Raw genomic sequence first — 15,864 nt, 5'->3', positions numbered from 1 at the left:
TTAGAGTGCTGTGTCATTAACGGCAGCTCCCATGCACATGCACGGGAGTGACGTCATTGTGGCTCCGGCCAATCAGATGGCCGGAACACGTGAACCCAGTAGGAAGACCTGATATAGATGGACGCCGTGTGTGTGGTTAGTGGGCGGCACTGCAGGGGCTTCGTATAAGGTAAGTATTTCAGAATGAGCTAGTGTGCGATGCAGTCCTGTTATTAGGTAAAGTCTTCTGTTTAGAAAAAAGACCAAAACACTGAGATGGCCCAGGCTGCTGGGGAGTAAGGGGGGGCAGATACCGACTCAGACATGATAGATCCTAAGATGGGGTAGTACAGGGGCCAACATGTAAAGCCACTTTCTTACCCCCCCCCCCCCATCTGGTCGCCGTTGCTGTGGCATCCTCCCTCTGCCTGCTGCTCACACTGGCACTCTCCTTCATCTGTTGGAATCTCTCCTCATTCTCATACTTCTATTTGAACACATCGATGCTTTCCTTCAGAGAGGCCACCAACTTCTCCTGCCTCCTCCAGAGACTTCAGCTTGGAGTCTTGCCTCTTATTGCTCCAGGTCTTACTGTGCAAAGATTTATTTTTCCTGAAATCTGCTTTCAGGACAGCAAGCTTCTGTTCCTCCTTAGTAATACGGCAAAGTCTATTCACCACTCTATCCTGGAAGGCTGGTAAGGCTTTCCCCTTGCATAGGGACAAGCCCAGGATCCATTGCAGCTTGAGCACATAGTGTAGGCCTCAGAGCCTCTGGAGAGCATCCACCTTCACCCTCCCCCACCCGCTGCATGGTGATTGGGAAGAAACCAGTAGGAGAGCTCCCAGGCTTGATGTTTCCTCCCGCTGAGACCAAAGCAGAATGTGACTGTCTCAGCGATCTCTGTACAGCACTGCGGTGTATGTTAGAGCTATATAAATGTATAATAATAATAATAGTGTGTGACTGTGGGGGACATTAGAATGTAAGCTCCTTTGGTAGAGAGACTGATGTGAAATGTAAAATAATAATAGTTTGTGACTGTGGGCAGACATTAGTGTGTAAGCTCCTTTGGTTCAGAGACTGGTGTGGCTGGCTCAGTGTTCTCTATACAGCACTGCGATATATTTCAGGACTATATAAATGGTGAAAATAAAACGAATCTTCATTCAGACAAGCAGAAGTTGCGGAGGAAGTGATGACAGTGGCAATAACAGAAGCACACAGATGTGGTATTGGCCTTCAGAATTTTATTACTCAGATTATTTTACAGCAGCTACAAAACACTTTAGGAGATCCCCCTCCCCCCCCCCCCCCCCCGGATCCTCAGACAGACGTGAAGTGACGTGTTCCAATGCCACCCGCTCACTTGGACAAGCACTGTCCTGTTATCAATCCTCTCTTTCCTCCCCAGCCTGATTGTTCCTTCCCTTTCATTAATTGGATTTCTATTCTCCCAATCATGGAGGCTCAGCATTACATGTGGGCGTTACCTATCCAAATACATGCCTACTCCTCCAGGCTGACACCCACCTATCAAGGAATTTTGAAATTTGCATAATTCCTCCCAAGAGCCAGCCCAGTGCTTGCATCAGGACTCAGGGCTCTTAAAGCATTTGTTACCCCAAAACATCATATTCCTGATAGATGCCTGCTGTACCATGTACTTGTAAGAGAAAGTATCCTGTCCTCTTTGTATCACTTCCTTTATGTGAAATCTCTCTGCTTTCCTATAACAACTGACCACACTAAGCAGGAGAACACACTGTGGTCAGTTCTCTAGCTATGCTGGAAACTCAGTCTGCTCTCCTCCAATGATCAGACTTGTTCTGACAAGACCCCACTGCACAGCCATTCACTGGGAAGCTCAGTGTACCGCTGCTTCTCCTCCCCCAGTTCCTATACAGCTAAGATTACTTTAAAAAAAGGGGAAAAAGTCATTTAAAATGTATTTTTAAAGCTATAAAAATGTCTTGCCTTTCATTTCTATTTTAAAGTGAATGGGTTGTTTTACAAGGTAATAGTTTACAATCACTTTAAGGGGAGTACTGGGGTAGGATGTTGTGTTGTTTTCAGCTATGTACAGCACCCTGCTGGCCCCTTCTACCAGCCATGATCTGCCGGCATTGCATAGAGAAGCACCAGAGGCGTAACTAGAACCTTAAAGGCCCCCGGTGCAAGAAACCATGAAGGGGCCCTTCCCTTCAAGCCTGGGGCTCTTCCCACTGATCCTTGGGCCCTTTACTCTCGTTGCGGGTCCTTTATTATGGTCCCGCAGCAGGAACCCTTTCACGAGTTCTGCAGTGAGCCCCCTTCCTGCCATCTTGGGGCCTCCCCGTGGTGGTGGAATGCCAGGGCTCGGTTGCAAGTGTGACCTTTGCGATCTTGGAAGTTCACCCACTGGTGTCAGTAGTTTTTATTTTTTGGTATTTTAATTGCATTTTTTTATCACTTTATTTTATTTTTTTACAATGTCACTGACTATGACTCTGTCCATTCAGAAAAGGAAGGAGCTGATAAATTACATATTTATCAACCCCTTTCTGGTTCTCTATTGTGACACATCCCCTGCAGCAGCCAGCAGGAGAGGGGAGGGAGCACAGTGGGGGGGCCCAGAGACAGCAGAACACATGTGAACTGGATAGGAGGAGTGGCGGGGGCAGCATACAGAGGAACCAATCTCCTCCATTTTCCTTCTGCAGCTACAGGAGGAAAAAGGAGGATGTTGATTTCTCTACATGCTGCCCCCGATCCCCCTTCTATCCAGGTATACAGGGGAGCCGCACAGGCCCTCGGGAGCATGGGGCCCGGTTGCAATTGCAACCCCTGCAACCCCTGTAGTTACGCCCCTGAGAAGCACAGAGACCCAGTGATAACATTACTGGGCATAAAATAACGTATGTAAATAAAACGGGAAGGTTTTATTTAAAGCGGAGCTCCACCCAAAAGTGGAAGCTCCACTTGTTTGCTTCCTCCCCCCTCCGCTGCCACATTTGGCACCTTTCGGGGGGGGGGGGGGGGAGCGGATACCTATCAAAACCAAGTATCCGCTCCCACTTCCGTGCGGCGATCTACGAAACTTCCGGCCCCTCCTCTTCCCCCCAGCTGGCTTCTGGGAGACGCACAGGACCATTTAGAAAGGGCAGCACGACTTGCGCATGCACAGTAGGAAACAGGCTGTGAAGCCACAAGGCTTTACTTCCTGGTTCCCTTAAAGAAGATGCCAACGCCTGCTCCCATAGCAAAATATAAGCAGATTATACTTTAGCTTAAAACTTACCTTTGCCCATAACAACTTGATAAAAAATAATGTTCTTTAGCAAGGAACATGCATTCCACATTAACCAGTTCCCGACCGCCCGCCGCAGTTTTACTGGGCCAAACTGGCCCTCCTGCGCGAACCGACGTATCTCTACGTCGGTCGCGCGCCTGCAGCTATGGGGCGAGCGCGCGCTGTCGGCCCCCACTCGGCAGCAGGGACTCTGATGCACAAGGCTGTCGGCTCCGATTACCGCCGGCCACCTGCTATCGCTCTCCGCTAAGAGAGAAGGACGGTCAGCTATTGTAAACACAGCTGACTGTTCTTCTCTCTGGAATGATCACAGAGCGCCTGTGATCCTTCTATGTGGGATCACAGGTCTCTGTGATCATTTCAGAAGCCCCTTCCCCATACAGTTAGAATCACTCCCCTAGGCTTACATTTAACCCCTTGTTCCCCCACTTTGGTAACCCCTTCCCTGCCAGTGTCATTATTACAGTAACATTGCATATTTTTAGCACTGATTACTGTAGTAATATCACTGGTCCCCCCCAAAAGTGTCAAAAATGTCAGTTAGGGGTCCGATCTGTCCGCCGCAATGTTGCAGTCCCGCAAAAAATCGCACATCGCCGCCATCACTAGTAAAAAAAAAAAAAAACAATAAAAATGACATAAATCTTTCCCGTAGTTAGTAGATGCGATAACTTTGCGCAAACCAATCAAAATACGTTTATTGTGATTTTTTTTTTTTTACCAAAAATATGTAGCAGAAAACAAATTGGCCTAAAAAGTTAGAAAAATTTTGATTTTTTAATTTTTTTGGGGAATGTTATATAGCAGAATGTGAAAAACATTGTTTTTTTTTTTCACAATTGTTGCTCCTTTTTTGTTTATAGCGCAAAAATTAAAAATTGCAGAGGTGATGACCAAAAGAAAGCTCTGTTTGTGAGAAAAAAAGGACATCAATTTTATTTAGGTACAGTGTCGCAATTGTCCATTAAAGTAACGCAGTAAGGAATCGCAAAAAATGGCCTGGTCATTAAGGGGGAAAATCCTTCTGGTCCAGAAGTGATTAATAATTACGCTACCAAAATGAGTGTGTGCTGTAAATTGCCTCCAGCATTGCTCCTGTTTCTTCTTGCCGGAGGCTGCCATTTTGCTGAAGCCCAGAGCAGCTGTAAGTCGTAAAAAGGAACTAAACCCATTGATTTAACTGTTTAAAAAAAAAACAGGTACAATCCTTGAATGCTGGATTTGCTAACTGTCACATTTGCTTGTTTCATAAACCAAACTGTCAAACCAAAAAATGACTGGTGTCATAACTGATCACATGAGCAGCACCGTGGCATTTGCAGATCATCAGAAGCAGCTTCCTTGGCTGTAAAGGATAGGAGGGTCGCAGTGCCTAAAAATGGAGAGCAACTGAAGATGTGCAGAGCAGGGTGAAACAGTGTGTTACTGGATTTTAAACAGTATAGAGACTTGTTTTTAATGTTTTATATACAGTAGCTATACATGCAAAAGGGATCAGCCTGAAGTCATTTAGCAGGACTTAATTTTCTGTAGCAGGGCTAGCTCCTTAGTTATTGACTGATATACATCATTACATAGCACAGAATATGAAAATGTTCATTCAGTTCATTGTGCAGCTTTAGATTATGTTTGCTGTGGTCAAGGAGTTTCCACTGATGTTCAAGTCTTTATTTCCTGGTAAATGAGTATGAGAAGGTGCAGAGGTCGTTCTACACCATTCTAAGGTGAAGGTTTTTGAATGAATCCAGTTAATTCTGACCTCTAGTCACAATGCCACCAGAGCGTTACCCCTTGCTGTGTGCAGAACAGCTTTTTTTTTTTTTTAAGGGCGGAACTTTTTTGACAAAGTGCTCGATTTCTTCTTGTTGTCTTGAGCAGAGATGTGCAGGATGGGGGTAATAAACTCTGAGCTGCCCCCACTGGTGGCACTGCATAGGTACTGCAGAATGGCCTCTCTGGCCTTGGCCTGATCCATATTCTGCTCCTGGGAAACCATCAGACTCATCTGATTGAGGTTGAGCATGAGGATGGATGGCCACTTGGGGTTGGGGGAACCGTTGTTAATCAGAGTCTCCTCAAAGCATTGTTTGTAGAGCTCCTGCATCTTCTTCTCCAAAAAGCCGTTAAGGACAGAGTTGGAAAAGGGGGCAGATGGTAAGACATTGCCGTCCTCACTGTTTAAAATGCCTTCCTCTGGAGGTCCTTCCAGGAGGTCAGTAGGAGGACTACTGCTGTCAATATCCACTGAGAGCAACACTGGGCCATCCTCGCACTCCAGGACACAGCCGGAGTCCTTCTTCTTCAGGATGTGGTCCCCACCGATGTGTAGGTCTGGATAATTTTTGTAGAGGCTTGCATAGTTGCTAGACCACGAGGTGTACAAGTCCAGACTACCGCTAGTGGCCGCCTCATCTCTGCTGGGAATGTTCATGGCTTGGGATGAAGACATGGCAGAATTCCAATCATGGCAGTCACCCTCCTTTTTATGGCCATAGGCTCCACCGCCAGTGGATGTCACCTTGCAGGAATGGTGTTCCTGTGTGTGGTGCACACTGTTATGGGGACAATTCAGGGAAATCTTATTGTGTGCTTCATCCTGCCCAGAGATACCGTCCATTACCTTCTCGAACATGACGGTACTAAGGAACGCCTCTGAAAACATCCTGATGACTTAGAGTTCTTTCACCTAAAAAACAATAACAATTCATAAATCTACTAAGATAGACAAGCTTAGACTAAATCAGTCAATTGAAACAAGTAGGATTTATAAGTAAGAGTAAACAAAATAAGTGAATATTCAGTTTGGATTAGCTAAATACATTCCAGGTACATACAAAAGGTGTGAAGAGTCTTACAGTTTCCTTTCTTTAAAAGGCAGCCGCAGCCTGAGTAAAAACACCTGTCCCTGGCCAGCATGCTGCAGAGAAGCATGTGTGGAAGCAGTGGTCCCTCTGCCGAGGCCCTTTTTGTTCTTTACAAAGCAGCCACAGGCAGGGCCGGTGCTAGACTATTTTACACCCTAGGCAAGACCAGCTACTTGCGCCCCCCCACCAAAAAGAAAAAAAAAGGGAAGGGGTTAAAAACTCCTCTATGTCATACCCAGTGACCCTGGTCTGATGCTTCCTCCATGTTATGCTCTCATACCTAGTGACCCCCATATTCCTCCATGTCACACCCGGGGATCCTGATGTTCCTCCATGTCACACCCGGGGATCCTGATGTTCCTCCATGTCACACCCAGGGACCCTGATGTTTTTCCATGTCACACCCTGGTACCCCAATATTCCTCCATGTCATGCTGTGATACCCACTGACCCCAATGTTCCTCCATGTCACACCCAGGGACCCCGTGTTCCTCCATGTCATGCTGTCATACCCAGGGACCCCAATGTTCCTCTATGTCAAACCCTGATGTTCCTCCATGTCACACCTAGGGACCCTGATGTTCATCCATGTCACACCTAGGGACCCTGATGTTAATCCATGTCACACCTGGGGACCCTAATGTTTCTCTGTGTCACATCTGGGGACTAAATGCCCCCGTGGCACACCCAGGGACCCCAATTCCTCATGGCTTACCTGGTGACCCCAAACCCCTGTTACACCCGGTGACCCCTATCCCCCATGTCACACCTGGTGACTCCGATTCCCCATGGCACACCTGATGACCCCGATTCCCTTTCATACCAGGGATGCTCCATGTAACACCCAGGGACCCTGATCCCTTGTTCTGGGCACACTCACTGGGCAGTATGAAGAGAGTGGCCCGCACTCTGCCCTCCTTCACTGTGATCCTGCTGATTCCTTCTCTCAGGACACTCCTCTCCTGGACCACAGTGCTCACCACAGCTCCGACTGGCTCCTGGTGGAGGGAAAGCAGCAGTAAGAGAGCTCCACATTTATTTCATCGCCAACCTCCTCAGACCCTTCCGGTGCCTCGTCGCTTCTTCTCTAGTAATGGTTCCGCCCTCCAGTGCCGAGCTCTGGCTCAGGTTCAGCTCTCCTCAGCTCTCTGCTTAATACCGACCCAGGGAAATAAACTGCTGCCTACCAGCTCAGTGCAGAGAGTCACTTCCTGCCTGGGGTTAAGGCCACTTAGCTCCAGCCGAAGAGGATTATCATTCAGGCAGCACGCTGGTGGACTCACTTCCTGTCTCTTTGGGCCCCCTAACAGTGGTGGAAAGCCAGGGCCTAGTAGTTCCGCACTGCCCAAGACACCTGGCATCTTCCACTGCCCCTTCTTCCTCCCCCACGGCCGCCCCTCCCCTCAGCTCACAAGGATCATTCATGATGGACAGAGAGTGCGGAGACATGGCTGCGCCCCTATGTGGCAATGCGCCCTAGGCGGCTGCCTAGTTTGCTTCGTGGAAGCACCGGCCCTGGCCACAGTATAAAAGCCTGTGTCCTGCCAGGATTCTGCAGAGAAGGACCCTTGCTCTCTGTGTGGAAGCAGTGGTCTCTCAGCAGAGCTCCAACACACACTCTATTGAGTCAGAGCTCTTCAACCAGAAGGGAGCATTAGCTTTGTGGACTTGAGAGCTCTAACTTGTCAGACCTACTGTATGCAGATAGACCACTGCTTTCAAACATAATTCAAAGGTATTTCTCTATAGTGAGGGGATGGGAATTTCTACTCCAGCTGTGGCTGCTTTATAAAAGAAAACAAAGACTGAATCCTGGATAAACTCATGGTGACAGGTTCTTATTAAGAGAAGACAGCCAACAAGACATTATATCATCAGCACCACGTTCTATGTCATCATACTGCTTACATTTCCATGTTTCAGTATTATTTTAACTTTCACTGTTCAATCATTTTCATCATTCTGAGATCAGAGTATATCTGGGGGAAATAAACAGTTACCACCCTGACATAGGGATCACATGACTTTGTTTATGAACAAAGTACTAAGGTTAGCATCAAGGTTAGAGTAAAGTTTATAATTAGTTAGTGTTAGGGTAATTGTTAGGATAACCATGTATCACTTCACATTGGGATTAGGATTAGCCTTAGGGCTAGTGCTAGCATTAGGACTAGCAATTAGGTTAGTGTTAGGATTAGTGTTATCATTAGAACTACCAATGGGGTTATTACTAGGATTGGTTTTAGGGTTACATTTAAGCTTTGCATTAGCATTAGAGTTAGTCATGGGGGCAGTGTTAGCATGAGTGTTAGCTTTAGGGTTAGTGTTACCATTAGAGCTAGCATTAGGATTCGTGTTAGGGTTAAATTTATTCTTTGCTTTATGGTTAGTATTAGGGTTTGCTATAGGGCCAATGCTAGCATAAGGGCTGACATTAGTGTTAGCATTAGATTATGAACAAAGTACTAAGGTTAGCATCTAGGTTAGTGTTAGAGTTAAGTTTAGCATTTGGGTTAGTGTTACCATTAGTGTAAGAGTAAGTGTTAGGTTTAACATTCATTACTTCACATTGGGATTAGGATTAGCCTTAGGGTTTGTGCTAGCATTAGGACTAGCAATAAGGTTAGTGTTAGGATTAGTGTTATCATTAGAACTACCATTGGGGTTATTACTAGGACTGGTGTTAGGGTTCATTTTAAGCTTTGCATTAGCATTAGAGTTAGCCATGGGGGAGTGTTAGCATGAGTGTTAGCTTTACGGTTTAGAGCTAGCATTAGGATTGGTGTTAGGGCTAATTTTAAACTTTGCTTTATGGTTAGTATTAGGGTTTGCTATAGGGCCACTAATGTTAGGGCTGACATTAGTTTTTTTTTTTAAAGCCCGTGTTGTGTGAACACACTCGAACTAACACCAGATGGATAAAAAAGTGCACACACGCAAACGTGAGAACACAAAAAGTGCACAGGGTGTGCGAAAAGATCTTCCTCCGAAGACGGTGGACCCTGACCTTGATCCCCCGGGGCGCAAGACTCCTGACAGGGACTGAGGTACTTCACTTTGGTTTGCCCAGCCGAAACAAGGCAAACCCCGTTCTCTGGGAGGACTGCCGAAACAGCCCACCCCAAGTACTAGGGAGACCCCATGAGAGAGGAGGAACTAAGCCAAAAGGCCATATCCACCCCCTCCCAAGACTTTCAAGGTAGGCCCGAGGACCCACACCCTACTCATCGTGAAAAAAGTGAATAGGAAGTTGACAAACTACAAATAAAAAAACACACAAGAGTGGGGAAGGGGAAGTGGAGAAGTGCAGGGTAGTGTCAAGGTGAAAGACCTTGACAGGCCCCCCGGCCAGGAATAAAAAATTCCTCTGGTCCGAGCCAAAAGGCCTGTCCCAAGAGGCAGGTGTGAAAAAACTGTGTATGGTGCAGTGACCAAGGTGCCGAAAAACTCAAGGCGAGCTGCCCCTCACCAGTGAGAATTAAGGCACCCCTGGGCTGCCACCCCAGGGGCACATACATCACGGGCTTTTTTCGGTCACGGCCTCCGGCCAGGCCGGGTGCAGCCCATCCCTACCAGGAGGCTTGGAATGTAGACAGCTTAGGGAGAGCCTGCCTTCAACTGGGGACAAGCCTTTTGCAAGGCCAGATTCAACCCAGGAGGAAAAGCCCTCCCGTCGCTATCCCAATTCCTTACCAATTACATCCAGGAGCAATACTAACTGTCCTTTCCCAGCTTTCTTGCTCCCTTCAAACTGATAGGGGTGGATCCCATTCAAATCAGGAGGCAGCGGACCCATCCGGCTTTCTCTGACAGTACCTACTTCCCAGTCCCCCAGATTCTCCTAGGGCGCCCTGGTTCAATCCAGTCCCTGCCGATACAAACCATCAAGGTCGATACCAACTGATAAGAACAGATACTACACTTGATCTTAGCCAAAAGTCAGAGAAGCGACATTAGTGTTTGAATTAGTGTTAGGCTTAGTGTTACCATTAGGGTTAGCACTAGGAATATTTTTAAGGCTAGCATTTGGGTTGGTGTTTATCATTAGAGAGAGGCTGAAATTTTGTCTGTTGAAGGCCTTGCAAGCACCAAATGGCTCAACACGGAGCGGCTCATAGCAGGGTTCCGGTGCGTCCCTGTTCAACGTTTCAGGTCCGATTGCAGTCCAAATTTCTGGTTGAATTCAGACCTGAAACGGACCAAAAGACGCATGGGACTCCTGTGCAATTCGCACCGGAGCTGCTCTGGAGATATGTGAACCGGCTCCATAGAGAGCCGGTCACAATCTCCTGACATGCGAATAGGAGGCAGGGAGACCCGCATCCAATTTGTAATAGCGTGAACCCAGCCTGAAGAATAAGGGCCAGTTCACACTGGTGTGATGCGGGAAACCCTGCAAATCCAGTTCCCGCATCGCAGCTGAATCACTGGCAGTTCACACTGCCCTCTGCGAACCGCTGAGGGTGTCAATACAAAGTTAATGACACCCCCAGATCGTTACGCAGATCGCAATGCGAACTGTGAATTTGGACAGGAATTGGATCGCGTGGGTGTTAACACCCAAGTGATCTGATTCCGGTGCGGACCAAAAAAAAGGGTCCTGCGTGAGTGTGGCCTGAATGCCATGCGATTCGATGCACAGACATTGCGTGTGATCTGCACAGCAATGTGGTGCAAATCACATGCAATGTCGGGCATCGCACCAGTGTGAACTGGCCCTAAATCAGAAATTTTTCTACAAAATAATTTCTGACTCTGCTCATTCCTGATAATGAGATAAAACAAATAAGATTTCTAGAGGCTGAAACTTTGAACTACAAAAAAAAAGACAAATCAGATCCCTCTGCCCTCTATAATTAGTCCCAGGATCTTTTTCAGTAGAACAGATAGTAGTTTATCATAATAATCCTTTAGTGTCATCGTCATCCTGAGGATTCCTGGACATGCTGGGCCTTATAGTGCTCCAGGGAGGGCTGCTCCGGTGCTAACAGATGTCACTTCCTCATGGCCCCATAATAAAGGCTCTGTGTCAGTTTACAATGTTCCTCTTTTTATCACAGACGCTTTCCCGGTAGTCACATGACAGACAGGACGATGACTATTGGCTGGTGGGATATAATGGAGAACAGTCATGCTGTATCTCTGTGTCACTGCAATAAGTTACATTGTGGTTGGGATAATGCATTCCATGTAGACAGGAAATTATTATTATAGGATATAAACTGATGATGTCATCCCAATCACATCAATACCAAGGAGGGAAATCAGGAGATTATATTTCCCCGAAATAAAATTGAGAGATTTTACATTCCTAAAATTTATAGTGGACAATGAGAAGCAATACACTATAAGTGCCCAATAAAGGACTCTTAGGGCTCATTCAGGGGGGGGGGGGGGGGGTGCTGAGACCCGTCCTCAGTGCTGAGCCCATTTTTGCTGCACATGCATCCTTCTCAGAGTTGTGCGCAGGCAGCCCAAAGATGTGGATGCAGCAGCTGCACGGACACAGCCACATGTCAAAATCTGACATGCGTTCAGCAGCGGGTGCATAGATCTGAACGCATGCATGTGCATCCACTTCTCTAGGGGCTGTCTGCATGCAACTCCGAGGCGGATACACACGCAGCAAAAAGCGGCTCAGCACCGAGAATCGATCTCAGTGTCCCTCTAAATGTGCCCTTATTACTAACAAGACGATGCATTGTGATAAACGGACACTACAACCAATCAGCTGTGTGTGAGCTGAACATGTGCAATTTACCAACAATCAACTACAGGGCCACACTGGCCGAGCGCTCCTTAGATGGCGGCAAACAAGAATTATTTTTTTCTTAAACGTTTAGCAAACATGTAGAGAGTTTGGTGAAATGATTTAATTTGGATGTAAAAAGGGAATAGTGAAAATAAATCTGACTTCTGGCCTCCCTTCAGTTTTGCACAGTTGTAAAGGTTCCTCTTGTGGAATGAAATGGATTACTTTGATTTCACTGCACACTGTAAGCTTCTCACAATGTGCAACAGAAGCTGCTGCAAGTCAGATAGAGCACACCTCATTTTCTGGCTGAAGGACGTCCAGCATCATCTATCGCTTTCCTCCCTAACTTGACCGACCATGGCCCACCATGGCCACTGAGCCTCACAGGTGTGCTTGTCCTATGCAAATACAGCCTTCCCAGGAGCGCCCACTCCTCCAAACTGACACCCACCCATCAAGGCATTTTGATATTTGCATAACTTCTCCCAACAAACAGCCAGAGGCGTGCCTAGGGTCTCCAGCACCCTTAGTGAGGAGCTGTATCTACAACCCCCCCCCCCCCCCCCCGAGAAATAGTTTGAAAGAAAGAGAGAGAGGGGGGTAACAGAGAGAAAGAGGGGGGGTGACAGAGAGACAGAGAGGGGGGTGACAAAGACAGAGAGGGGGGTGACAGAGAGACAGAGAGGGGGGTGATGGGGAGAGAGAGAGAGGGGGGTGACAGGGAGAGAGAGAGGGGTACAGGGAGAGAGAGGGGTGACAGGGAGAGAGGGGGGGGGTGACAGGGAGAGAATGAGAGTGGGGGGTGACAGGGAGAGAATGAGAGTGGGGGGTGACACGGCGAGAGAGAGAGGGGGTGACAGGGAGAGAGAGAGGTGTCCCCAGGTCAGCTTGTCCTGGAAGTGGAAAGGAGGTTGAAGGTGCTGGTCAGCAGTATGGGCTCCTCTGACAGCCTCAGTGTAATCCCCATCCCCAGCCTGCTGCCGCTGGAGCTGATTGATGATGTCACAGTCATGTGACCGCTGACCGACCTCATATGTGGGCAGAGACAGAGCTCCGGAGAGCCCGCACTGACGTGACACCTGGAGTGGACACAGGGCTCTGGGATATGAGCTGGATGCTGCCTGGGGGCGCCGGCTGTGAGGAGGGCGCAACAATCACTGCTAACACTTCCAACTTTTTGTGCCCCCCCCCCCTCGGCCTGTGCCCCTAGCGGGCGCCAATCTGGCCAACCCCTTGGTATGCCCCTGCAAACAGCCCACAGCTTGCATCAGGAATGAGGGCTCTTCAGAGGAGTACTGAAGCTGTGATGTTTTCAGAAATTCTATATATAGCACCCTGCCACCCCACCAGCCTTGATCTGCATAGAGAAGCACAGGGCTCAGAAATTACATGACTGAGTTTAAAATAACATGTGTAATAAAAATGAAAAGGTTTTATTTAACCAGATGCCGAGCACCCTGCGTACATTTACTGCGGCAGGGCGACCGCTCTGGGCAGAATCACATACCTTACGTGATTTTGAACTTCCGGGACTGGGGCGCAAACTCATGCCACCAGCAATCTGTTCCCACAGTCATGGGACACAGCAGGAGTCAATCAGCAGGTCTGGCAAACACATGTCTGCCGGGACCTGTCGATCGTTTGGGAGACAGGCAGAACAGCGATCTGCCTATGTAAACAAGGCAGATCGCCGTTCTGGGACAAGGGAAGGCTGTGATCCTGTGTTTGTGCTAAGCAGGAACACAGATCTCTGCCTTCCCACAGTACAAGCACCCCCCACATAGTTAGCAATCACTTCCTAGGAACAAATTTAAACCCTGATGTTTAAGCCCTTCCCAGCCAGTGTCATTAGTACAGTGACAGCGCATATTTTTTTAGCACTGATCACTGTAGTAGTGTCACTAGTCCCCAAAAAGTGTCAGTTAGGTGTCCAATTGCTGCCATTACTAGTAATAGTAAAATAAATAAATAGGAATTCCAAAAATATATCTCATAGTTTGTAGACGCTATAAGTTTTGTGCAAACCAATCAATATATGCTTATTGGGATTTTTTTGCCAAAGATATGTAGCAGAGTACATATTGGCCTAATTTGATGAAGACATTTGACTTTTTACATTTTTTATATTTGATATGTTTTATAGCAGAAAGCAAAAAAAAAATTTTTTTTCCGAAGTTGTCGGTCTATTGTCTGAGCCGCTGCTGTCAATCACAGTCAGTGAGGAGGTAGCCGGGGGGGGGGGGGGGGTGCAGGACTGAGTGCGGCTCAGGAGTGAGCATGCACGAGTGCTACTAGACCAAGCAGCTTGCTGTGGGGGCACTTTGGAAGGGGGAGGGGCCAGAAGCCCCAGTGGGGAACCCGAGAAGAGGAGGATCTGAGCTGCTCTCTCCAAAACTATTGCACAGAGCAGGTAAGTGTGATTTGTTTATTATTTTAAAGGAAAAAAAAGCAAACCTTTAGAACCACCCTCCCCACCATATACATTTAATATTTCTGCACTGCGTATTGGAGTCTATCAGCAGAGCTGGAGGCAGTAGAGATTTCACATTCGCCTTCCCCAGATTAAAGAAGTCTGTAATGTAATATTCTGCATTAAAAGTCATTAGTAGAAGGATTCTTACCCCCTGCTGCCCCTCATGGACCATCCCGGTGGCGGAGTGTCAGGACCTGCATGGTGTGGTGTTCAGTGTGCTTGCAGAGCAGGTTGTGACTTTGCTCTGAGGCTTCAATGGCTCTTCCCGTATTAATTTTCCAGCTGTGAGGGGAAAACAGAAGTGTTGAAGCAATTTCCTCTTTCACAAGACCAGACAGAAGTAAAAATAAATCAGTAGCTTCATCAAACCGACAACATACCAAATATAGGAAGACCACAGGGCAGCGAGGAGGAACGCCATTCTAATGACGCCAGAACAAGAACTCCACCCATGGAAATGCAGCACTTAGTAACCTATGCATGGGAGGGCAGCACCTAGTAACTCATCCATGGGGATGCAACGCCTAGTAACCAACCCATTGGGAGTGCAGCAGCACATAGTAACCAACCCATGTGAGGGCAGCACCTAGTAACCCATCCATGGGAATGCAACGCCTAGTAACAAACCCATGGGAGTGCAGCAGCACTTAGTAACCTATGCATGGGAGGGCAGCACCTAGTAACTCATCCATGGGAATGCAACGCCTAGTAACCAACCCATGGGAGTGCAGCAGCACATAGTAACCAACCCATGTGAGGGCAGCACCTAGTAACTCATCCATGGGAATGCAACGCCTAGTAACAAACCCATGGGAGTGCAGCAGCACTTAGGAACCTATGCATGGGAGGGCAGCACCTAGTAACTCATTCATGGGGATGCAACGCCTAGTAACCAACCCATTGGGAGTGCAGCAGCACATAGTAACCAACCCATGTGAGGGCAGCACCTAGTAACTCATCCATGGGAATGCAACGCCTAGTAACAAACCCATGGGAGTGCAGCAGCACTTAGTAACCTATGCATGGGAGGGCAGCACCTAGTAACTCATCCATGGGAATGCAACGCCTAGTAACCAACCCATGGGAGTGCAGCAGCACATAGTAACCAACCCATGTGAGGGCAGCATCTAGTAACCTATCCATGGGAATGCAGCACTTAGTAACCCATCCATGGGAGTGCAGCACCTAGTAACCCAGCCATGGGGGTGCAGCATCTAATAACCTAGCCATGGGGGTGCAGCATCTAGTAACCCAGCAATGGGGGTGCAGCACCTAGTAAGCATTCCATGGGAATGCAGCACCTAGTAACCATTCCATGGGATTGCAACACCTAATAACCAAGCCATGGGATTGCAGCACATAGTAACCAACCCATGTGAGTGCAGTACCTGGTGACCCATCTATGGGAGTATAGCACCTAGTAATCCATCTATGGGATGGCGCATTTAGTAACCCTTTCATGGGTATGCAACACCTAGTAACCAACCCATGTGAGGGCAGT

General features: G+C 47.7%; 1 protein-coding gene across 1 annotated transcript; it reads right to left on the bottom strand.

Annotated features, from left to right (window-relative positions):
* Window positions 1-4,965: 4,965 nt before the first annotated feature.
* On the bottom strand, window positions 4,966-14,697 carry LOC309559131 (TLR adapter interacting with SLC15A4 on the lysosome-like). Its single transcript, XM_082262277.1, has 2 exons — window positions 14,512-14,697; window positions 4,966-5,957 (listed from the first exon to the last, which is right to left on the bottom strand). Exon 2 carries the CDS (start codon window positions 5,931-5,933, stop codon window positions 5,094-5,096), a length of 840 nt encoding a protein of 279 aa, XP_082118403.1. The 5' UTR covers window positions 5,934-5,957; window positions 14,512-14,697; the 3' UTR covers window positions 4,966-5,093.
* Between the last annotated feature and the right edge of the window lie 1,167 nt (window positions 14,698-15,864).

This window comes from Pelophylax lessonae (assembly GCF_965119305.1).
Source record: "Pelophylax lessonae genome assembly, chromosome: 6".
NCBI classification, from domain to species: domain Eukaryota; kingdom Metazoa; phylum Chordata; class Amphibia; order Anura; family Ranidae; genus Pelophylax; species Pelophylax lessonae.
Note: the sequence above shows the minus strand (reverse complement) of the source record. Positions and strands in the feature narration are given on the sequence as shown.